Genomic DNA, 26,028 nt, shown 5'->3' on the forward strand with positions numbered 1-26,028 from the left:
CTATTTATTTACCATACAGTACTGAGTTAAGTACTAGTAAAAAATGAAATAAGGATATTTACCACAACATTTGGAAATATTAGAACATTAGAATTAACTGTACATCAAATAAATTAAGTGTACATGAAATACATTTTAATATGTTAATATTAGTGAGCAACATTCTATAAAAAGAGTTTTATCTACAAATATTACTGTGGAAAGGTATTCATGTTATCTGGAAAAGAAAACTGTGTAATAGTATATTTAGTTTGACCATGTTTTAATAAAAGGAACAATATTACTACCATAAATTAGTATATATAATATAGATATAAGTACAGATTAAAAAAATACTTAGGTAGACATATAAAAACTGTTCACTAATGCAAGTTTCCTTAAGGTGGATAGAATTGGAAAGATGCATTCTTGTTTATTTTTTATGTTAAAAATATTGTTTTTTGAAGAGTTACTTTTGCAATAATAAACACATAAAACCAAATATATAGTTTGTCTGCCTCAGGACATTAGCCAGTGGAGAGCTGACCAATTCAATCTTGACTATTTTTGAACCCCTTTATTTAGAATTTACACAGTGGAACAATTGTAATACCTGTTTATAAGTGACATATATAGATAAATATGTAGTACTATTAATAAAATCAGTTATTAGTTGTGACCAATACAACTCTTCCAGGATCAAACAGGAATACTCACAGTACACCAGTGTAATCGGAAAGTGAAGCTCAGCTACAGTTGTGACTGAGTAATTGATAGCCAAGTCAAATGAACCACAGATTATTAATACCACAAACAGAATAATGTGTAGGAAAATGACCTTTTAAAGGAATGCACTAGAATATAAAAAGTATTATAGCTTATATGAAAAACAGATTATAAAGAAAACCAGACACAAGAAATAATATTCACATTTAGAAATTTGTTAAATTTAGTTTTGTAATTTTGGGACATTATTTAATTTAATATTTCTACTACTTTTATGACTCTTTCTTATAAGTAAATCTCTATGAAAGCTCCTGATACCATCCTATCATGAACTGAGTACTTTAGTGCTATTTTAAAGTAGACTCTCAAAACTGAAATGACATGTTTGCTGTCTAATAGACACATACCTAAGACCTTTGCCCCTTGATTTGGTCCTTCTGGAAAAGCCCATTCTGGGGTAGAATGATTTCCTCGAAGAATAATCTGTAATTCCCCTTTAAAAGGGTTATCTTCCCAGCCACCAATTAATCTACCTCCCTGTAGTGGAGCAAAAAAAAATTGTTAATAGTTTAAAAGTTGAGCAGACAAAGGATTTCACTCATAAAAAAGGTCACTGGCAGCCTCCCCTAAAACATTTTGTTACAACAGTGTTGTAACTGGAAGTGACTTTAAGCCATAGACTTTGGTAGAGGCAGTCTAAATTATTTTTCCAAGGTTAAATTCAATATCTACTTACTGTCAGAATTGGACCTGAATCTGAACAAACCACACTGTATTTGGATGTAATATGCCATACACAAAACATACTCTTCACACTTACATCTAACCTATGCCATTCATGAGCTAACAGTATTAATAATAATGGCTATCATCAAATGCTTGTAGATTCTATGTCAGGTATACTATGTAAGGCTTCACATATATTAATTACATAGTTTAACCTCTACCCTAAACTCATAAATTTGTATTTTTAGTCTTGTTTCATATATGAGAAAAACAAATGCAGAAAGTCAAATAACTTACCCATGTTTACCCAACTAAAAAAGTCTTCCCCAAATATTATACCCTTTACAGCATCAAAGACTAATTTTGTGTCACTGTGACCAAAATTCCCCCACAAGAACAACCTAAAGGAGGAGAGTTTATGTAGGGCTCACAGTTTCAGAGATCTGAGTACATAGATGGCCAAGTCCATTGCTTTGGGCTCAAGGTGAGGTAGCACACCATGGGTAAAGGACAGGGCAGAGGAAATAGAAAGAGAGGAAGGGGCTTTAGTGAAGTTGTGCCTTTCTAGTGCACACTCCAGTGACCCACCTCCTCCAGCCACATCCCATTGCCTACAATTACTACACAGTCCATTCAAATTAGGGAGAAATGATTAGGTTCCAGCTCTCAAAATCCAATCATTTCACCTCTGAACATTCCTGCTTTATACTGGATCTTTAGGGAGACACCTCTTACTCAAACCATAACAGCTATTAAACACTTTTATTTTTTAATGGTGATTAATATTTTTTTGGTTAGGCCATTGTTTTTATGAACAATAATAAACGATGACAGAACAGTTAAACTGTAAAGTCGTTGAATGTTCAAGAAGACCACGTGAGGTTTATGAAGGAATGGGGTGATTGTTCCAAACAGTTAAGACATTTTTATTAGTCTGCTCTTGCCTTCATAATTCCAGCTATGTCCATTTGTTTTGTGAAATACTTTTTTTAAAAAGAATGGCTTAAATTCTTTTGTTTCCAGAACTCCTGGGGATTCATTCTTTGTTATAGCACGTTTATAGTTTAGCTTTACCTAATAACAATACACATATTTTAAGTAGAATTGACAATGGGCAAGCCATAGACTCAAGAGTATTTTGATAATTATTATTTACAGGATGTTAAGTCCACAATTTAAAAGAGAGCAGAAATATATTGACTTATGTGAGGCTTGCATTTCATGGACTAGAGCAGTTGTTTGTTACTTAAACCCATTCAATATGTTTTCTTATTATTATTTCAGTAAGTCTTTAAGAAAGATATAAATTATGAGACCTCATTTTTACCTGCACTGATATGTAGGTAGCATTCAAAACAACTCTTCTGTATGAAGGCCCTGCAGGTCCTGCATTGGATTTATCTTCCAGTTCCAGAACTCCCCAAATAATGAGCCTTTCCATTGGTGGCATATCTGTGTCAGCTACAATCCATGTTCCTATAAAATAATAGTTTAAGAAATATAATATAATCCATAGACAGTAGCCTATGGTAAAACATAGATAATCTTCTCAGTGATTATTGATTTTGAAGTTTATGATCTGTCTTTCTACACAATGACTAATTCCTGTCTTTCCCAGAAAATGTATTACTGGGAGTTGTTTGTTTTTGCTTTTGTTATTATTTTTAAGATAGGGTCTCACTATGTTGCTCAGGCTGGCCTCAAACTCCTGGACTCAAGTGATCCTCCTTCATCAACCTCTGGAGTAGTTGGGATTACAGGCATAGACCACCACACCTGGCTTATATTTTATTGATAATAGTTTGTTCAAATCCACCTAAAACCCAGAAGATTACATTTCATATCTGGGACATATGAGTGGAGTCCATTTCTTCACATCTGTTCTTTCCCCAAGGCATACTGCATAAAGGTGGAAACCTAAATATTGAGGTATCTATCCTGTTGTAGCATTAATGTTACATAAAGACAAGCATTTATTTACTTATATTTGTGTATTTACCTTCAGGAATAACCACATTTGCTCCTGGATAGGGTATGGTATAATTATTTTCTTGAGATGATTGCCAAAAAGAATCATTTGACCATAAACTGAAAAAAGAAGAGAATTGTTTCCAAGAATTATTATCTTTATGTGTTTAATGACCATCTCCTTAAGGGACAGCACTATATTAGGTGTTTTGAGCATGATAGAATGTGAGTTAAATAGTTCATAATTTCACAAAATAGATAAGCTAATATGTACAATTAATAAAAATACTCAAAACACACAAAATACATATATATTTTTTCATTGAAGATAATTTCCTTTTTATCTACAATTTGAATGACTTTTTCTCCCACTAAATCCATATTGCTATATACTCTCATTTTGTCTGTAATACAAAAATTTCAATTTCCCTGTAATTTTTCATATGGCAATATGCCCTGGCTCAAACACTCATTTCCACCTTTATATAGCAAGTTCTCCCTCATTCTTTGGATTGCAGCTTTGAGTTTTTACCATTCAAAGGCAGTCCCAGCCCCATTTCCTTTAAAACATTGATCACAGCTCACCCTTATGTTCTTTATTTTTTTGTTGTTTGTTTACTTGTTTGCTTGTTTTGTGGTCTCTTTGTTTAGAATGCTAGTAAAATGAAGCCAGGTATCATATCTGTGTTGTTTAGGATTTAACCCCCAGTGCCTGGCACATAATGGGTGCTCAGTAAGTAATATTTAAGTGTTCCAATAGATATATAAACAAATTTAATTGTTATTCTTTTGCACAATAACCATTGTAGCATCTACACATTTTGAAATAAATTTTACTTAATAAATACCATTGAGTTGAACTTGATACACTATAGTGAGTTAGTTATTAAATGCCCGTTAGTTTTTTAATCATCACCATCATTATTTATTATCATTATTAGTTGTCCATGAGGGATGCAAATATATATCAACTCAAGATTATGCCTTTAAAGGTCTTTAAAGGTTAGTACTAAAATGAAATATCACATCATGCATGATGTTTTAATCAGATTTTTTTTGTCACTATGACTGAAACACCTGACAAGATTGACCTAGAGGAGGAAAAGTTTGTTTGGGGATCATGGTCTCAGAGTTCTCAACATTGTAGCTCTGGGCCCAATGTAAGGCAGAACATTATGGTGTAAGGGTCCAGCAGAGGAAAGCTGCTCAGCTCATGGTGGGGTCAGGAAGAATATAGGGAAGGGTAGAGGAGGAAAGGGCCACAGGGAAGATGAATTCTTCTAGGCATGCCCCCAGTGATCCACCTCCTCCAGCCACATCCCACTTGCCTACATTTACTACCTAGTCCTTTTAAACTAGGACCCCAGTTAGATTATAGCTCTCACAATAAAATCATTTTACCTCCAAATATTCCTGCATTAACTGGAGATTTTGGGAACCCCTCAAATCCAAATTATGTTATTAGTAATGTTAATTAGTATGTTAATTAGTAATACAAGATAGTATTTGAGAAATAAAGGTAAAGAGCCATATAAGAGATAGATACAAAAATTATTTTAATCAGAATAATTAAAATTGAGATAAAATATTTGAAACAAAATTTAATAAGTTGTCTTATGAGATTTGAACATGATGGTTATCCTACAGAGCAACACCACCTGCAAAGAAAACACTGGATTAATGAAGAGATTTAATTTCTGGTGCTGGACTGCATGTGCCAACCATAAGTTCTGCGATCTCAAGAATTTTACTTGAGATCACTGAGCTTCAGCTTTTTCACCTATATAAAAAGGGAGTTGGATGAGTTTAATAATCCAAATCTAACATTCTGCAAGTGTGAGGTTGCCAATAAGTTTCACATGTATTTTTTGAGATTATTTAATTTTTTCATTGGTGTGGTTGTTAAGGCCAAGATGTACTCTGAATTATAAGGCACTGCCCAGAAAAAAAGGCATTATTATTTCACTCAGGGGTAACACTGAAAAGATTAGAACAAGAGGTATCAACGGGTTTTACTACAAAAGGCCTACATACTTATAAGTGGCTGGTCGCTTCCTGGGAGTTGGGGTTCTTGAGGGGGGATGCACAGGAAAGCAGTCCTGGAGAATACAACAATAAGCTTGGAAGTTAATTGTAACATCTTTCACATCAGGATCCAAGGTCCCAGAAATGGGCTCACTTGGATGAAGGTCACGTCTTCCTGACACTGAAAGTAAAGTAAAAGTGGTTTAAATTAACATATTGATCAAAGTACTTGAAAGAAAACAAAAATCATAGAATTTTTGAAAATATTCTTTAGATATAAATATGGTATAATTTAAATGTATGGAATAGATACAGAGAAATCCTAAGAGAATGTATATCTTATTAAAAAATGCAAAGCTAAAATACCTTGAAAAATAATGCTTTAGAATTTAAATTCATTCATAAACCTTCTTATATTACAAAATTATTAAATATTAAAAATGGAAAAAATATGCCAGCGTCCTTTGTACTCATTTTCTGTAAGCACGCTGGTGCTATCTCCAAAAATAAAATGCAAGTTCTTAAACTCAAGACCTTTTCTAGCTCAAATTTAGTCTCTAGTACTTTCATTCAACAAATATTTATCAAGTCCTGCTAATACAGAGCACTGTATAATACATTTATCTTTAAGCAATTTTCTCATCCTTTAGACAAAGAATTAGATAAAATAACCATTTCTGCATACTGAATACACACCCAAGTAGTAAAGAGTACTAGTGTTTGCTTCAAGATGCCAGTCTCCATTCTTACTAGTATTCCAGTTCAGTGGATTTGAAGAACCATTTCTCATATCAATAACATTAAACATATCAGGATTCTGAGTGAAGTTATGTGATATAATTACATAGTCTTCTTCCTACAGAAGTATGCAAAAAATGTGACTTGTTTTATATGCTAGTGCTATGTATAATATACATTAATTTTAGTGACATATAATTAGCATCTATACTGTTATGACAAAAGGTTTAGTTTCAGTTTACTTTTTATTTTGCATTTCTGTTTATTAACATTTATACACCTTTGGCTATAATGCTAGCTCTATCACTAAGGCAATAAAAAGATCTGTCTCTATTTTTTGTTTCTCTCTCTATATATATACACACACGTAAGTGAGTATATATGTATGTTATGGTTGATATGTGGTGCTCCCCCAAAAGCTCCTGTGTTAATGCAGGGATGTTCAAAAGTGAAAGAATTAAGAGCTATAACTTAACCAGTCACAGTTTGAATGGAATACTTGGATGGAAACTGTGGAGTATGGCTGGAAAAGGTGGCTCACTGAGAGCATTCCCTGGCAGGGTTCATCTTCCCTGTGGTCTCTTCCTCTCTCTGCTTCCTGGATGTCATGAACTGAGCAGATTTCTTCCACCACTGCCCTGCAACAATGATGTTCTGCCTTATATGGGGCCCAGAGCAAGAAGTTGGTGATCATAAACTAAACCTCAGAAACCATGAGTCAGAATAAACCTTTTACTTATCCTCCTCTATGTTGTTCATGTTGGGGATTTTGGTTACAGTGATATAAAGCTAACATAATGTATGTATGTATTCAGAGAACATTTTATTTCTATAATGTTTGAAAAATCTTTAAAACAATACGATATAGGATTTTCAGGCTGCACAAATATGTAGTACAAGTAGAAGAACATGTGTGGAAGGAAAACACTCAATTAGGAGGTGGACGGTGGGGAATGACAGGGTGCACAAACCATATGGGGCTTCCACTTCATCTATGAAGTTTTATTTATTTTCAAAAATAGTAAGTAAATATTCACAGAATGTCAAGAAATTGAAATAGAGCTAGGTGGTGGGCATGTAAGTATTGCTTCTTTAAAAATAATTTTCTGTTGTTCGATTAATTCATGATACAAATAAAAATCCCTTAGTTGGTACCTGAGGCATCATAAACACACAGTAAATGTAATCTATTAACATGGTAATAATAACAAGCACAGTATCATGGGAACATGGCAGAAAGATTGCTTACTTCCTATTCTCAAGTAAGGCTCCTTTGGCTTAACTCTTAGATTTATAATGGGCCGTGAAGGGAGTATTGGACTTTAATAAGTTGACCTGTGAGGCAAGAGCATTCTGGACCTGTCAGTGGTTTTAAGGATAAGCATACAGGCTGCATTTGAGTGATATGCAGTTACAATGATTAGATGATCCATTTTATAGTCTTTATTTACCTTAAATCCATAGAATGTTGATGTATATGATATGTTGGTTACATGATCCACACCTTTAAAATACCAGTTAATATGATTTGCATTTGGAATCAGAGCCATCCACCCAGACGTGTGAGTCAGTCGTTTCTTCTGAAAGGGAACAATGCTTGTTCCTGAGGAAGAATGCAAACAAGCAAATTATAGTGGTAACTACCTTTATGAAATTTCTCCTTTTAAAAACAACTGAAAATGGAAAATATTGGTTTAGTCAATGGGAATCTCTTCTCATTTGGTATTTTAAAACAAAATTAAGACTTAATTCCTTAGGGAAAGATATGATTAAAACACGATGACAATTATAAATAATACCAGGACAAAAGTACTTAAATGTATTAATATAATTCTTTAAATATCATTGACCTAAACATAATTTCATTTCTATTAACAGCTTAATTCTTCAGAATTCTGGATTTACAGTGTATACAAATATACACAGATTCTCTATTTGTCTCCTGTGTCTGTTGAATTCACAAAAACTTATATAACAAAGACTAATTTTTAGTAGCAAATACTTCTACTTGGCCTCAATTAAGTTTCAATTTAAAGATCTTAAGCAATAAGGCTAAAAGTATCACTTTTAAAGTCTATCACTTAACAGTGAGTATAACATCTACATTTTATAAATTGAGAAACTTTGAATTTAAACTATGGTTATGGGAAAATCTATATAGTGCAGTAATGCTTTTGGCATGAGAGATTGCCTGACAATTTCAGTAGAATATCTGAAAAGATCTCTTACACTACAAAAAAAGTTCTTTGATTAATTGTCCCCCTTTTTCCCTCTCTCTTTTTGTCTTTCATTGGATTTTATGTAAAATTAACAACTTTTACCTTAATAATTTAGGAAGAATATTATAAAATAAACTGTAATTCATTTTCTTTTAAGAATACATAAAAAATCCATTATCAAGGGAAAACAAAATTGTTAGGATTATGAATTGGTGTTAGTTTTACAAGAGCCTTGAACAGAGGCACTAAAATTACAATACCAAAATCCCAGAAAAAAAATATGAACTATGATAATTCAGCAAATATCCACTCCTCCCCCATCTAAAGGAGACTTCCTGCTCTCTTGGTGTCCTATAACCCCAGGCTCTTCTTTCTTTCTTTTGCATTCTGGCCATGAGGTGAGCAGTTTGCCCCACCAAACACTTCCTGCAATGATATGCTGTTTCACCATTGGCCCAAAAGTAATGAGGCCAACTGACCATGAACTGAAACCTTGAATAGCTGTGATGGTAATAAAAAACTGACAAACACAATAATAAACTGAAGTAGTTCTAAATCTTTGAGAGGAAAGTACAGAGATTAGTACAATAATCAAAGACTTGAGAGAGATGAGAATCAAGATTGCCACCTCATACCCATTAATTTTTTTTCTTTTTGACTAGTGAATATGTCACATGGATGATGGATAAGGATTGCAGATTACTATAACCTAGTTGGTAATGATGTCAAACATATTCATTGTTCCACGTGTAGTATCTATATTGGTAGAAATCAGTAAATTGACAGCACCTGGCACTTCATATACAGCTATTGACCTAGCAAATGCTCCCCAATTCCATCTTAGTCATCAAGCATAATAAATATTTGTCTTCAGTGGTGGTATACGTTTAAAGTGTTGCTCCAAGGGCTATGCCAACTTCTCTGCTCTCTGTCATAATATTTTCTGGAGGCTTCTTGATCAACCGAACATTTGCTAGTCCATGCATTTATTCAAGGCTTCTCAAACACTCACTGAGTGTGTTGCTTGTTTCCTGCCTGAACTCTGATATACATATTATGCTTTTTTGCAGTGTTCCAAAACATCAAGTAACAACTCAAGAGGATGATGACAGACATTTAGGAAAACATACTCAAATCAGTGGTTTAAACTATTATAATCCACATACCAAAAGAGTCTGAAAGAACCACATCCTTTTCAAGTAGAGATACTGGGGAAGGTTTGTTGAATGCTAAACGGTGGAAGCTGACTGAAGCATCACAAAGAGATCCAGGGAATCCGATGCTCCACTGGTCTTCCTGAATGCAATGTGAAGGGTCTAGCAATGAGCTATGTGGGATGACCGTGTACCCTTTGTGTCCTGGAAAAGAAACAGAAGGAACATGATTTCTAGTTCATGTTAGAAAACTGGTATGTGGTGTACAGGTACTGCGATCTATACTATTATAAATAAAATCTAAAAATCTTGGAAAAATTATTCTGTTTGCATGAGGCAAGGAGACCTCATACAAAGGTTCTGCAGCGGGTCTTACTGTAAATGTATTTACAGTATATGTGAATCTGAAGCATATGTGAAAGTCACAATGAAAGATGAGGAGTGCAACAAATAACTTTGTTAAGACACATAAAAGGATTCAAATTCAGGCAGTGTGACTATGGATTCTATACTCTTAACTAATAAACTGCCAACTAACATTAAATATTAAGCAGAATTAAGTAAATCAATAAAGATTACACAAAGATTGATATGTCAGAAGCATCCAAATGTTCTCCCTCTTAAAAGCCACAACAATTAGGAGACAGACATTATCCACTATAGTTCTCAGTCCATCTAAATACTGAGATGAATGTTCTTTTGTCTTTCAAAAATAATTATAAACATCTCTAAGTTTACCTGTCAAGTGGCACACTCCTAAAAAGTCTTATTCAGTAAAACAGACACACACACACACACACACACAGAGTTTTATTTAGACAAGTCTTTATCTCTAAAAATTTACAGCCACTAAATTATAGAAACCATGAATATGTGCAGAAACTATGACATACCCTGGTCTTCAAATGCTAAAAAAAAAATAATTAACCTACAATATATATTGAATTTTCTAAATATATTATTTGAACAAAACAAAATTGAGAATTTAAATTGAGAAAAAAAGAGTTAATAGCAGGCGTGTCACTCCTATTCTTTAAAAGTATTCTAGCAAGAGTATATCCATTCTATCTACACTGCTTACACAAATAAACCTGGAAGGTATATGTCTCTGGGGCATGACTGGCTGTAGAATTTGGGTGGTCATGAAAGTAATTTCTTATCTGTACAATTGAATATAAAGTAGAAGAATTCTAAAACTGGAATATCTTCCTTTTGTGATCAATGTTCCCATATACACTGCTCAAAATTTACCATTAATTTAAAATCAAAGTGCAAATGTGATAGAAAAAAGATACTTTTGGAAGCTGGCTCTGACAGTTTGATGCTGTTCCAGAAAAGAATGTCTCATCTGTGTCAGATGTTAAACTCTATCTATTAAAACATTATTGAAGTTTGGTGCTGGGTAAGGTCTATAATGCTGATGAATATGCTGTAACAAATCACCTCTATATTAACACAAATATATTTTCAATGTATTCTAATCATAAATTGAAAAATAGTGTTACCTGTAAGCGAACCATCAACATCAATCAGTACTGCTTCATGTTCCCATCGAAAGCCAGCCTTATTAGGTGTGTAAAAATACTCAATGTCAACAAATTTTGCACTCCAACCTCCACATCTATCATTACAAACACCAGTGATGGATGTCACTCCCAAAGCTACACAATTGGGACGGTCAAAGTTCATAAAATGTACTGACGATACAGTCAAGCCTTCACTAAATGGGAGCACTAGGCCCTTTGATGTGCAAAATGCAGACCCCATTCCCAGTTCATCAAGATGACCAACAATTTTGGCATTTTTAATCACTGCTCCATTAGTTTCACCCCACCCTCCAATATAGGGAGCCAGGATCCTCTTGGTCTCAATTCCAGCCTCATAATTGTTTACCATCACAAAGTTATGAAATTGCAGGGCACCTCCGTTAACCCATTCAGCTCCTTTTTGACAATTCCATGTAGTAAGTGAATTAAAAATTGCAGGCACTGGCACTGAAGAAGTACAAGATCCCGTCTGCATGGGGAAATATTCCTCAAAGATCCACAGTCCAAACCAACCTTGAGAATGAACAGTATTATTAAAGAATTCTCCAAGAGGAACTCTTTTTTGGCAAATATTCTGGTCATAAGATGGTCCATCAGGGTGGTCATTCATTCGGTACCAAAAGCCAAAATGAGTACCACCAGCAGCTGCATTGTGTCGTATGGTGTTGTTGGGGTTGGTTACCCAAAATGCAGCTGGGGTCACATCATCATTCAGAAGACTAGTACTTTGCTGAACAAATACTGCCAAGTTATATTGCAGAATGTTGCCATGTTCAATACCATCTTCTATAAAAAATGCTCCTCCCTTGATATCATATATAATATTCCTCTCAACCAGAAGATGATGTGTGTTATGGATGGTAACAGCTCTATTATAGGTTTGGTGAATTGCACAACCTCTTACGTAAGATTTAAACTGTAAATCTCCGAGTAGGTGCCAATGTATTGGATATCGCCCCAATCGGAAAGCCTGGCCAGCATGGAATACCTGTCAAGCCCAGAAATCACAGTTATTAATCTACATAGACTCACAGTTTGCCCAGCTCTTTTTTCCTTGGTTCAAAATTACAAATTAATTACTGATACATTAATATCTTCCACATTATTTATTGTTTGAAATGTTATTTTATTCTCAATCCAGCTTATTTTAGACAATGTATAAAAGACAATGCTTGTGAGAAAATGAATGAATAAATGAACAAAAGCCATCTTTGGCTTTCACTTTTTACTTCTGTCTAATAATAATTGTGTTTTGCAAAATGAAATCTCTTAAAAGACCTTTTGCTTTCTTTACTTTGGTTATTATACAATAATAAGAAAAACTTCTGAATGTTCACCATGTACCTAATATTATATTAAGTGTTTTTACATGCACAACCACAGTCTTTGTCACAATACTACAAAGTTGAGTCTGGTCACTAAACTTCATTTTGAAGATGAAGAAACTGAAGTTTCTTAAAAAGGTTGTGCATCTTGATCACAGTCACAAAGCTCCACTCCATTCAAAGCCAAGTTGGTATGACTCTAGAATAGGTCTAATACTAAGGATGGCCAAATGTATGAATGTGTGAATTTGTGTGTGTGTTTAATATAAACTCATGGAATAAGGAAAGAAAATATTAGATCATCTATTTATCTTCATTCCCCATCTAAAAATAGAAAAATAACCATTGCTAATATTTACTATGTAAATTGACCCTGGCAACCTCAAACAGTTCATATCTCAGATGTTACATGTGTGTAACATATCTTAGGGGAGAGTATCATGAAATGGAGGCATTGATCTGTCATCATCAATGAGGTCTAGGTGTGCCCAGAACGGGTTATGGATTTTGCTATAATTTCTTCCCTCCCTCATTCTCACCTTCCCTTCTTTATCTGTCTTCCCTGTCAGATTATAAGCAGAGTATATCAAACAGGAGGAACTTAATACATTTTCATTATACAGATAACTTTAGTTAAGCCACTGTGGTTTAATGATAATGCTTCTTACCTCCACATATTCTATTCTTCCGGTTACCATGTTAGAATCAGGTAAAGGAGCATGAAACATAATGCAGCCTCCAAACTCATCACTTCCTATTTCTTCTCCAAACTTTCCTTGGAGGCATGTCTGTGTAGCAAATTCACCTTTAAAAATATTTTAAGAGAATCTTAAAAGACCATGCTGCAATCTTCTTTTATTATATAAAGAAATATTTTCCTCCATACCTAATTGCATCTTTTCATTCAATATTATTGCAATCTTATTCTGGAACATAAATACATGCATTCACTTCATCTCCTCTTCTAGATGGTACAAAGGGTAAGTACCCTGTCTTGTCCCCTTTGCATGCCCCAGAATACTTACTGAAGCATTTGTTAGAGAAGAAGCTAAAGAAATATTTCAATGGTTGAGTGAATCCTGATAAAGGTATTTTGTTTTATTATTTCTGAAGTTTTTCTCCAAACTAAGGATTAGCAAAATTAATGCAATTTTATATAACATTAGAATATGTACTGTTTCACTTAATTCTTAAAATTATAGTGAGTGGACAAGATAGGAGGTATTATCTTAAATAGTTTGAAACTTGATTTCATGTACTCTGTGAGACTTGAAGCAGATGAACTGAAATCAGAATATAGGTTATTTGTGTCAAATCTAATGAGTTTTATTTATACATCTTATTGAAGAAAAGGTTACTATCCAAGCTGTATCTGTCATTATTTATCTACTTATAGAATTGAAATGATATTAATGATTAGATTAAATATTTAAGAGGCTTGCAAAATACATTGTCCTTTCTACTACATAAAAATATCATTAAGATTCACATATGTACAGCTCTCTTCTACTGGGTATATACAGGCTTGTATTAATTCATTCCCTTCAAGTTAGACATCACCATGGACTTAGCTCTGCCTAATAACACCTGAATAGAAGAGGCACATATGACTTCAGGTCCAAAGCAATTAATTGCTAGTGCTGAACCCTTCAGCCATCTCAGCTCCTGCTTCAGAAATCATGAAAATCCACATTGAGATGGAACCTACATTAGACTGGATTCTGGAATGGTTATAATGAGCAGAGTCTCTCCATTGACCCATTTTGGACTGGACACGTAGCATGAATGAGAAATAAATGTTTGTCATTTTAAATCACTAAGATTTGGGGCTTGTTTGTTATTATAGCATAACCTAGTCCAATGGCTCTTAACTGGGGATGATAGGATGATTTTGCCTCTAGAGAACATTTTTGCAAAGTCTAGAAACATTTTTGGTTAACACAGTTGTAGGAAATGTTACTAGAATTTAATCAGTAGAGACCAGGTATAATGCCAAACATCATACAATGCACAGGACAAAGCCACACACAAAGAATGATCTGGATAAAATGTCAAAAATTCCAATGTTGACAAATTCTGCCCCAGCCTATCCTGACAGGCTCTGATCTCTATATTTACTTCTTTACCTTTTCATCTATTCATCTGTCCATCAATCCATCATCTGTCCAGGAATTATTAGTTAAAATACCTATCTACACTGAATTTACTCCCACATACACTGCCCTAATGGAATACAGATTTTTGAAAAGAGGAAAAGCATTGCTAAATCAAGTATGTGCTAAACAGATTATCATCAAATGTAGTTTTCTACATTTAGGTAAATTTAAAGGACAATTTTTAAATGATATTCAAATCCATAATTATCAAGGTCTAATCTAAACATAAAAGGGATCATAAAAATAGAGACTTTATCAACAGAATCCAAGTGCACTCATTTCTCCCACTGGTGTCAACAATAACCATTTTTATTCAATATATTGCAAATACTTTCATAATGTTACTTAAAAATACTACTAGGTCTTCCAGATTTCCATGAAAGTTACAGGCAGATTTACAAGGTGAAACTAAAATATGGCATTTCAATATAAGACAATTAAATTTTGGAATAAGGAAATGAAAACATTAGATCATCTATTTATGCATCATGATTATACCAGCTACTAAAATTACCTGATAACTGCTAAAATTACCTGTGTCAAACCCATCAGGACATGCTGGGATTTTGTTATTCCACTCTATATTATCAGATCCTCTTATTAAGATATTTCTTGTAAGAATTCCAACTTCTGCCCTTGCTTCAAAAAGAGTTCCATCAGGGAGTGTGACAGTGATTCCTAAGTGTGTGTAATTCAGTGGATTAGTTAGTGTTATGTTTTTGCCATCAGTAGATACAGATTCGATGGTTCTTTCTTCATTCTCTCGTTGACTATGTCTGTAAAACATTTTTTTAAAATTTCAAAGTTATTATAAATCAGCATAATATATTGATTTGACATATTCACTTGATGCCATTTTGAATATTTCATTTATAAAATAAGGAAATTTTTTTACATTGTGAAATATTCTGAAGAAGAATTTGAATACAGTATTTTACTTTTTTAGAATAACTAAATAAAAATACTTTGAAGTGGTAGACTTGTTCATAAGACTGTATTCAATTTTAAAAAGAATTCAAAAGAACTATTCATTCATAACTTTAGGATCATCCTCAGAACTTCTCAGTTGAGGGTTGTTTATACTCTAGCAATGCATGGAGACATTGTTAGCTGTCACAGCAAGAAGGTGCTATTAGCATCTGGTGGGTAGAGGTCAGGGAGGTTTCTGAGATCCTATAATCCACGGGTTGGTCCCTACAACAAAGATTATCTGGTATAAAATGCAAATCACCAAAGCTGAGAAACCCTTACAAAGAAAAGTCATTGGATATTCCTGAGCAAAGAAAAGTAAACATTGAGTTGAAGTTTATTTCTACCATTTCTCCAATATGCCCCAAATTCCAGCTACAGTAAAAAGGACTTGCAAATTCCATAATGTACCTCTCCATATATTTAACTGCTCAACAAATATTTATTGTCTAGGTATATAGTTAAGTACTAGGGATACCAAGTAGAAAGTGCCCCTGGTTTTAAGATGAGTCTGTTAACTTCTGATTGGAAATTATCTACTAAAGATCGGTGCTGTTAACAGAGGTAAGCTTAAGGGAGTTTCTTGTGTCTTCTGAAATTCTCTTTTGACCCTTTTCTCCCTTGCAAATGCTTTCCATTCTTTAAGTACAAGTTTGAATGATAGTGCCACGTGCGAAACAGATTAGAAGTCAAGTCTCTCAACTTTCCCAATCCTTCTGGATTCCCAGTGCACTTTGCATAATGCCCTGTTGCCCTCAGAATAACCAACTATAGGTAGTCTAGAATTAAAAAGTACCTACTTCTCTGTCCCTTCCACCAATCTGGCTGCTCTTCTAGGCAAGGACCCTGAACCGTTTTGCATGCTGAGCACTTTGTAAAATACATGTCAAAACTCAGTAACAGCAACAGTTTTCTACTGGTTGAACAAATTAATGAAGAATGGATTGGTGTGGGGAAAAGTGTAGTGGAGCCTAAATAGGACAATGCCATCATATTTCAGGTATAAAGGTCTGAGGGTCTAATTTAAACCTAGAGAAGGAAAAGTTGATAGAAGAGACATTTCAAGGGCAGAACCAAAAGAATATGTGATGTGCAAGAAGTGAAGGATGGTAATTCTGGGAATGGTTTTGTGAAGAAAAATATTAGAATGTAGGGGTTTACATAATGGCGATGGGGGACGGGGCATGGGAGGAATGGGCAAAGGGGAGGGAGGGGAAAGGAAGGGGCAAGTCGGTAGGAATGATGGTGGAATGAGTTAGATATCATTACCCTAAGTACATGTATGAAGACACGAATGGTGTGAAAATACTTTGTGTACAATCGGTGACTTGAAAAATTGGGCTCTATATGTGTAATATGAAATGTATTGCATTCTGTCATCATGTATAACAAATTAGAATAAATAAATAATTTAATTTAAAAAATAAAAAATAACATAAAAAATATAAAAAGGACTGAGAGTGTTGTTCAGTGGTAGAGCACCCCTCAGTGAAAAATTAATACCAAAAAAATAAATAAATACACTTAGTCCATACTACCTAAAGTCATCTATGGATTTGATGCAATCCTTGTCAAAATTCTAATGTCAATCCTCACAGAATTAAAAAATTAATCCTAAAATTTAAATGGAACTTCAAATTATTAAAGGAATCTTGGCAAAAAGAACAAGGCTGGAGGCATCACAATATCTTATTTCAAAATATACTACAAAGTTTTGTAACTAAAAAATGTGGTATTGGTACATTATAATTGTATACAAAATTGGAATGAATTGTGATATATTCACATATGCACATAACATAATTTGGTCAACTTTATTCCCTAGTTCTTCCCCTTCCCCTCCCATTCTCTATGCCCCTTGATTCCTCAAGTGTACTCTAGTTTCATGAGACCTCCTTTTTTATTCCCTTTTCTCCCTTTCACATAAAAATAGAAATAAAATCAATACAGTGGAAGAAGGGGATTAGGGAGAGTGTGCAGGGGAAGGAAAGAGGAAGTACTGGGGATTGAAACTGAACAAACTCTGTTATATGGATTTATACATATGTCAAAATGAGCCCCACTATTATATATAGCTATAATGCACTAATAAATATTTTAAAAGATAAAAATGAATGTAGGGGTTTAAATGGGGGGTGGGGAGAAAGGATAGTAAGGATGAAATGGGAATGTAATATTAAGCAGTGTACTAATCTTTTTGGGGAAAAAAGGATAATAATGAAAGAAGCTAGAGGATATGCCAGAATAAAGTTATTTTTTAAGACAGTGGGTCATCAGAGAAACCTAGAATTGCAAAGGATTCAGAGAAGGAATTGTGGGGAAAGGGGTCAGGACGGGTAGCAACAGGCAGGTCTCTACAGGTTGTTTATAGAAAAGAATGATTCAGTAGTGCAATATCTCACAGGTGGTAGGGGAAAGGGGTTGTTCTTTCCTGGATTCTCTCACATCCAGATGATATAGCAATTTCTTTTAAAAAGACAGTTCTAAATGGCATTTTTATATGTGCGTGCACCTAGAAACACCTTTCTTTCCTTTGTAGTGATACCTCATGCTTATAAACACTTTGAGCCAAGTTCTGCTCTAAAGCTTTGCACATATTAACTCACTGACTGCTTACAATAATTCTATGCGGTATATATTATTAGCATTGCAATTCAACTGAAGCACAGAGAAGGGAAATATGATGACTAAGGGTATTGCTGGGAATGGGCCCAGGCTGATTGATTTCAGAAGCTATTTTCTTAACCTTTACCTGGCTTTACAAATTCTCAAGTAGGATTTACCAATGAAATAGTGAACAATGAATTAGATTTGGAAAGAAACTCCTTAATTCTTGTTTCTTAAAATTAAGTAGCCCTATGCTAAACTGTAAACTTACTCTGTTTAGAGTAAGGGTATAAATGAAGATTTTCTATTCTATTAATAAGCCCTATGATTTTCCTGCTTGTTTGTTTTGCCATTATGTAATTAAAATTTCTTCCAAGGGCAGAAAAAATGGGCACTTTCAAATCTAAGTATGCATTTAACTCTTCCTAACATCTGCAAATCTATTTTTAGTTTGGAAAATGGAAAACTTTAAATGCCATCTCGAATTTCAATTTTAAATTGCCCTTAACATATTGGTTTCTTGTCATAAATTACTATTTACTTCCTGATAAGCATAACCATATCCAATCTCAGTATTATCCATAATTTGAACAGTAAAACAAAAATAAGGCTATTTTTATCCCCACTCCCTGATATATTTAGGAGAGCTGTATTATTTTTCCTTATATTTCTTGTTTACTAAAAATATGTAACTAATATAAATTAAGGGTCATAAGCAGTTTCAATTTTAAAATGTCAGGCACCTAAAAAGCAGTTTCAATTTTAAAATGTCAGGCACCTAAAAGGTTACTTTAATTATCACTTTTTCTATCATGGTTTCTTCCCTTTTACTCAATCATTGCTAAAAAAATTTGCTCTGTGGGACCACTGCCAATACTGTAAGATAAGAAAGGGTTCACCAGCTGCTTTCAACCATATTCTTTGGTGACCTCAAACAAAGAAACTCATTTACATTTTTGCATTCATGAATGTATTTAATTAATATTCTAAGTCAAAATTTTCAAATGACTTTCAATAGCAGAATGTTTTTTTTAAATGAAATCTTACATAGGAACCTAACTATGGAAAACAAAATAATTAGTTCATATTTATTTTATACATTCAGATTTGTACTTACTTTTTTTGTAATTGTAAATTCAGTCACTGAAAACTCAACACACTTGGTCATCAACCAAATGTTCACACTTGGCACACATGTATTAGGCTGTTCATGCTTCTTTTAGAGGATTCAAATGTAAATCAGAGCGTGGACCTTTTGAATTGTTCATTTTTTACAAGCTTAAAAAAAAATCTGCTTTCTAAACCAAACTCATACCTGTGTCCTGTGCTTGCAATTACAATCTTATCTCCTTCCTTCCATGTCACAGCTTCTTGTAAAATCAAAATCCGTTCCCCTGCCTTTGCAGTGTGAGCCAAACGTGTCCAGACCACAGAAATAGGCAGACCTGGAGACAACATGCAAAACTTCAGATGTGCTTTCTATGTTACTGAGATTTTATGCATTTTAATTTATGCAATTTAATTTGGATTAAATGAATTTGAGGAAGGTTAATTGTACCTTAGGATTTCATACCTATGTCACAAAATGTGAAGAATGCTTGCTTCAGAAAAGTAACAGGTTTAATAATAATGTATGTTTCTATGAAATTAGAAAAAATATTCTCTGCAATGATGTATTCCACTGATAACAATCTTCCTTTTATAAGCACAATATAAATGTGGTGTAATCATATTAACAAAATGGACTGTTATTTTTTTTTCATTATTGATAGGGACTGCTTAAACCAATAATCTAGAGATAAGTGATACATGTAAAACTAAGAACTTTTAGTAGGATATATTTAGCATGATGTAGGACATTTATGATCATAACAAGGTACTATGTTTATGACATTCTAAATCTATAAAAAACAGATTATTGCAATATATAGGACTTCCACATAAAAAAGACAAATTTCATTCATCTTTTATAAAATGTTATCCTGGCACCTTCAACACTATCAAAATCATCTTTACTTGCTGGCAATTTTCTGGAATATAGCTATAAAAAAGTTCAACTATAAATTTATTGATGTATTTTAGAAAGAGTCCATTTTTGGATACAAATGTAAGGAATCCATCTTCTGTTTCCAGTCTTAGTGCCTTTCCACATGGACAAATGAATGAAGTACACAGTCACCATGCACTGTGCTAAGTGCAAAACAAGACAAAAAACATCAGGAAGCATATGGCAAAGGGTTGGAGGAAGGCTGTAGACATGGCCCAGGGAGGAGTGGCCTTGAGGCTGGCCTGTGCTAGGGGAGGTTAGTGGAGTTCAGAGGAAGATATCTAAACACAGACTAGCTTGGGAGCTTTCACTTAGCTTGGGCCTCAGTACCATGCAGATCCAGGACTCCCTCACGCACAGCCAGTGTTTTGGCCCCATACACAGGGAGCTCAGGAGATCTCAGGTGCCCATGCAAGGTAATGACTGCTTTGTGCTGGAAGGGAGATGCTTCTGTCCCGATCTGCAAGAGATTTCACAGGCCTCATTCAGAAAATTAAAATTAAAGTCCAATATTTACTTTAAAAAAAAAAACTTGATGAGAAATTGAATACAATTCTATTGTGTCCCAACAGGACACACTTTCTGTGGCTGTGAACTTATGATCCTCCTGCTTCAGCCTGCTGAGTAGCTGGGATTACAGGAGTGCATCACCACTTCTGGCTTCATATCCACAATTCTCATTATGAAAAACAAATTTGTTTTCCCATCTCTTCCCTCTCTTTTTGAGGATTGGTTGTTCAACTGTTCATATCTTTCTTTCAAAATACAAGCCTTAAAGTCTCTAGTCAGCAAAATATGCGAGACTTCTGGTCGACTTTAGCCACATATCAGAGCTATATTTCTTGTTCTATTTTAAATTCTGCTCCTTGATAAAACTCTAATTATCTTCCCATTAAATTGCAAGAATATTCTAAGAAACTTTTCCCCAGATAAAGATTGTTTTATTAATAAAGCAAACCTAATCAAAGATAAACTCAGGAGAGGTTGGTGTAATTAACTATCCATTTTACATATAGTATTTAAAAAGGAAACAGGTTAACAATAAATGTATGTCATGTTCTCTTATGTACCTGAAGAGTACCACCGTCCGTAATTAGAATATTTTCTGCTTGGAGTTCAATGTCAGCTTCATCAAATATTAGAGTTCCACCTGTGAACCATACAATTTTTAAACATATCTCAAGAAAAAAGTATTATCAAAATTCACCTACTAAATTAAAAGTAAAAATGTAATTTCTTATCCCTCTCTTGCTACCTTAATATGTGTCACTTTACTTCTGCTCTTTGGTAACATGAAAGTATAAAAGCTTCAGATAAGACCCTGGAAGTTCACAGAAAAACAAAATCTAGGGCAGATTATTTTCCTTTGGCAATTTTCATATCTTAAATGTTATTAAATAGTATAGCTGCACAAATTAATTCTATAAAAACAGGGTTTTGAAATATAAATTAAGAATAAAACACTTAAAGTTACACAAAAGCATGTTTATAGAAACTATTCTATAACATCAACATTAACTCTGAATTCTTGCCCACTAATTCGCACCCAAAACAGCTACAGGTTGATTAGCATTATCAAGAATATAATAAGGTGCATTTTTATAGATTAATCTAAACATGTAGACAGTAACATTTTACTTGTCTAAAGATCCCATGCTAGTAGGCCCAGTGATGCATGCCTGAAACCCCAACAGTTTGGGAAGCTGAGGCAGGAGCATTGTGAGTTCAAAGCCAGCCTTAGCAAAAAGCGAGGTGCTAAGCAACTCAGTGAGACCCTGTTTCTAAATAAAAAACAAAATAGGGCTGGGGATGTGGCTCAGTGGTTGGGTGCCCCTGAGTTGAATCCCTGGTATCCCTTCCACAAAACAATAAAATAAAGATCCCATACTCAATAACTTTGAATAACTAAAACATTGTTATTATTTCAGAAATTAAAAAATATATAAAATTACCAAAGTCTTTGAGCAGCTAAAACCATTACAGTGAAGTTTATGTTCAAAGCCCCAAGCACTTTACTCTTATTCCTCATTTTTTTTTTTGCATAATTATAATAGTTGTGGTTATTTCACTTTTTATGGTAGAAAAGAATATATTAAGGGCTCTATCAGTGGTAGAGTGCTTACCTGGCACATGTGAGGCACTGGGTTTGATCCTCAGCACCACATAGAAATAAATAAATTAAATGAAAAGGTATTGTGTCTGCATACAGCTAAAAATATTTTTTTTTATAAAAAGTATATTAAGGAACAGAGAGAAGCTCCAGTGACCACTGAAAGCAGGGTCTCATGCAAAGGTCACACAGTCACACTCTGGCTACCAAGGGAATCAGGGGGTCATTTAGGATTGACTTTAATGGACTGTTATAAGTTTATAACCTCTTGGATCCATCATATCAGCATTTCTGCAGTAGGAAATGCTGTGTACTATTGAGATCAATTAACTATGAGTGCACGGGCAAGTTCACCTTTGGTTATGGAAACCAGTTTCATGAGACAACATTTAACTATAAAAGTTGTGTAGGGGCATGTAATACACTCTGACACTTTTTTGTTCTATTTGATTAAAAAATGCTTGTTGTAACCCAATAATATCATACCTACAAAGAGACTAATACTCAGAAAACTCAGCACTACATTCCATATTAAAAACACAGTGTAACTATGGATGTTCACAGTCACAAATGTTGGTTAAATTAACTTCACAGAAACAGTCCCTAGGTAGAGACTAATAAACAGATTTTCAGAAATTTACCCTGAATAAGCAACATTTTCAGAATAGGGGTACTTTGGTCCAATAAAATGATCTGTCCTTTTGTAATAATAGCAAGTGAACCTTCCTCTGGGGGAGATATTCCTCCCCATGAGTAACTGGAGGACCAAGCATCAACATACAGGAAATCAGCATTATCCTGTAATAAAGCACAAGAGATTTTGAAGTTCAAAGAATTTACCAGAATTTTTCAGTTTCTCAGACATAAATGTAAAGCAATGCACATTTTTAATAACAAAATATACCCCACTTCAAATATGTGATAGTTGACTCGAGTTTCTCATAATAATAAAGTGAAAAATACATTACCAATTAGTTTATGATTCAAAAGTAATAAAAATTTTAGTAATAAGCACCAAAATGGCAATTACTTAAAATTTGGTGGAGTTACAGTTCAGTTATCTTTTGGAGACATTAAAGTAAAACACCCACTACCCATTAGCCCACCCTCCATAATAAGTGTTTCTATTGCTGTGATCAATATTCCCAACAGCATTATTACCAGCTTGGCCCTGCCGATGTCTCTGATGTTGACATGAACTGGCGCCCATCCCGAAGGAGTATGGGCCTCTGTCGTGCAGAAGATGTGTGTCCTGTTGGAAAACTCAACATCACATCTGGCTTCAGCTATAGTGATGTGAACATCCTGGGTATTTTCACTGTAAAGGAGAAAAGGAAAAACAGGACAAAGTTTTTCTCAAATTTCTATGTCATATAATCAAATCCCTTTTTTCATCTGTGTTATTGCAAAGTAATGATCTTGCCCTAGGATCCATCCAAGTGCAGATTGACACTTTTTTCAATTAAGACTTCAAAAATATTTGTTAAGGAATACAGTAAAACAAAGATATTAAAAGGTCAGGAAATAGAACTGCCCAAATTACCAAGTGCTCTAGCGTTAGAGGAAGAACTGCCTGGATTGGAATTACTTTGCTCTTATTCCTTATTCATTAGTCTCCAAATGGGCACCTTAGAAAGAGACTTTTGAGGATCATTTTGCCTATTGACATTTTTATCACACTCACAGACCTTAGAAATTATCCTCCTTTTAAAATTCAAATCCAAAATAAAATTATGGGTACTTGAGGAACTAAAATTACCTTCTACAGCTTATGTGATGTCGTGTTTTGAAGTCAGCCTGATCCACCTGAACAGTGATGACAATATGGTCAAGAAGTTTGAGCTAATAGTAAGCATGAGAAGAAGGAACAAGACTATTTACAGGGAAATGGGTCTGGTGTACAGAAAGATGTTTCTTTTACCCAGCGAAGCAGATCACAGTCGAAGATCAGACAGTGGGAAAAGCATAACAAGGTGATTATGTTTGTGATGTTACTAGGATTTGGGGCAAGATACTTAAGCGCTCTCATATTAGTCCTACCATTTACAAATAGTAGCAAATGACATAATTTCATTGTTCTTTATGACTGAGTAGAACTCCATGGTGTAGATACCTCATTTTCTTTATCCATATGTCTGTTGATAGGCACCTAGGCTGGTTCTATAACTTGGCTATTGTGGATTGTGCTGCTACAAACATTGGCATGTATGGATCTCTATATTATGCTGATTTTAAGTCTTTTGGATAAATACCTACAAGTGGTATATTTAAATCTGGTATATTTAATTATTTAAATATTGTATATTTAATCCCATTTTATTATTAAAAGACTAGGAATGGAACTACCACATAACCCAGCTGGGATTAAAAATGTCTCATAAGATAAGGCAGGAAGTTTCTATGGATAGGAAGGTACCCGGCATAGACTGAGCACACAATCAGTGTTAGCTATTAGTACTATTTTGTGCCTCGAGTGTGGCTTATGAGCAGAAAGATGCACATGAACTCAGCTATGTTTAAGCACTGTCCTGGCACATTGGGTTGTGGGGGCGTAGTGTCTGAATTTGGAAACATGAATCAAACCATTTGTATGTGAAGACAGTACCTGAATCCTGATCCCCTGACTGTGAGTCTGGTGCCCCCTGCTGTGCTGCCTCTCCTGGGAGATATTTCAGTGATGAGCGGAGTCAGTGAGGTCATGTATGTAAACGGAGTCACGGACAGCGACGAATCTTTCCCGTTGACCACACTCACTTCACAAGCTTGCTCAGGTCCCCTGCCTATGAAGAGAGGGTCAAACTCAGCACAGCTCTGCCATAGATCTTTAGGTGGAATCTCACATAATAACGTTGTGTAATCATTCCTAAGTCCCCCAAACATTTTCAATAACATCTTCCTTTTCCCATGATCATGTTCTAATAAACACAGGCTGAATGTGTAGTTCTAAAATCCTCTCACAATAGCCGAAACATCACAAAGTACATGCACATTATCCAGAGGGAAAAACCCTCCCTCAGACCTCTTACTGTAGTCAGTTCTGTAAACCTGCCTCCTCAGTTTTCCAGTGATGAAGGTTCCAACACTGCAAATTGGAGAAACGGAGGAACTACTAAAGGCAGGAAGTGACAACAGCAAGGAGTGATGGGTGAAGGCAAACGGGAGGCAGAAAAACTACAGAAATCTTGTACAAAATGTGAAAGGAAGGTGAGGAGCCATTGTTAAGACAAACAACCTAGAACCCCTGCCAGATGGCAGTATCATTGCTGTATATGAATTCAACTATTGAATAATAAATAAGCCCAGATATAAAAAGCTTACATTTTCTTCAATATTCCTTGTTTAAAATGTCACAGAAGGAAAATATTCAGAAAAATTTCATCAAATTTTGCTAAATTTTAAAAAGATTTTTGCACATAAATCATATCCTTTATTCATTTAGAATAGTCTCCTTGTTTAAATACCTTCTTTTATTAAATAATAATTAAAATTAATTGCCTAACATACTAGATACTTTAACTTCACAACAATCAATTAAATTTGTGTTAATAATATCTATTTAATTAGAAACTTAAGTAGAAAAGAGTTTACTTAGCTAGGGTTACACAATAAATGGAAAAGAAGAAATTCAGAGATTCCTGGAGTTCTGATTCTTAACCACTAAATAAAAATAAACAAGAGTAATAAAAATTGCAAATCACATATCATATTCTACATATCATTTTATGTACTTCT

General features: G+C 34.2%; 1 protein-coding gene across 1 annotated transcript in view; it reads right to left on the reverse strand.

Annotated features, from left to right (window-relative positions):
* The window catches only part of Pkhd1l1 (PKHD1 like 1), a 140,432-nt gene that overhangs the window by 41,177 nt on the left and 73,227 nt on the right, over positions 1 to 26,028 (reverse strand). Inside the window, exons 41-56 of the mRNA XM_027948491.2 lie at positions 24,902 to 25,076; positions 23,458 to 23,614; positions 22,938 to 23,094; positions 21,257 to 21,336; positions 20,517 to 20,646; positions 19,455 to 19,584; positions 15,098 to 15,339; positions 13,076 to 13,212; positions 11,041 to 12,070; positions 9,548 to 9,739; positions 7,614 to 7,765; positions 6,121 to 6,280; positions 5,434 to 5,605; positions 3,431 to 3,519; positions 2,759 to 2,907; positions 1,113 to 1,242 (exon numbers count right to left, since the gene is read on the reverse strand). Of these exons, the coding sequence (XP_027804292.2) occupies positions 1,113 to 1,242; positions 2,759 to 2,907; positions 3,431 to 3,519; positions 5,434 to 5,605; positions 6,121 to 6,280; positions 7,614 to 7,765; positions 9,548 to 9,739; positions 11,041 to 12,070; positions 13,076 to 13,212; positions 15,098 to 15,339; positions 19,455 to 19,584; positions 20,517 to 20,646; positions 21,257 to 21,336; positions 22,938 to 23,094; positions 23,458 to 23,614; positions 24,902 to 25,076 (3,282 nt within the window). The remainder of the gene's footprint in view (positions 1 to 1,112; positions 1,243 to 2,758; positions 2,908 to 3,430; positions 3,520 to 5,433; positions 5,606 to 6,120; positions 6,281 to 7,613; positions 7,766 to 9,547; positions 9,740 to 11,040; positions 12,071 to 13,075; positions 13,213 to 15,097; positions 15,340 to 19,454; positions 19,585 to 20,516; positions 20,647 to 21,256; positions 21,337 to 22,937; positions 23,095 to 23,457; positions 23,615 to 24,901; positions 25,077 to 26,028) is intronic.

The sequence above is a fragment of the Marmota flaviventris genome, chromosome 15 (assembly GCF_047511675.1).
Source record: "Marmota flaviventris isolate mMarFla1 chromosome 15, mMarFla1.hap1, whole genome shotgun sequence".
In the NCBI taxonomy this organism is placed as follows: Eukaryota; Metazoa; Chordata; class Mammalia; order Rodentia; family Sciuridae; genus Marmota; species Marmota flaviventris.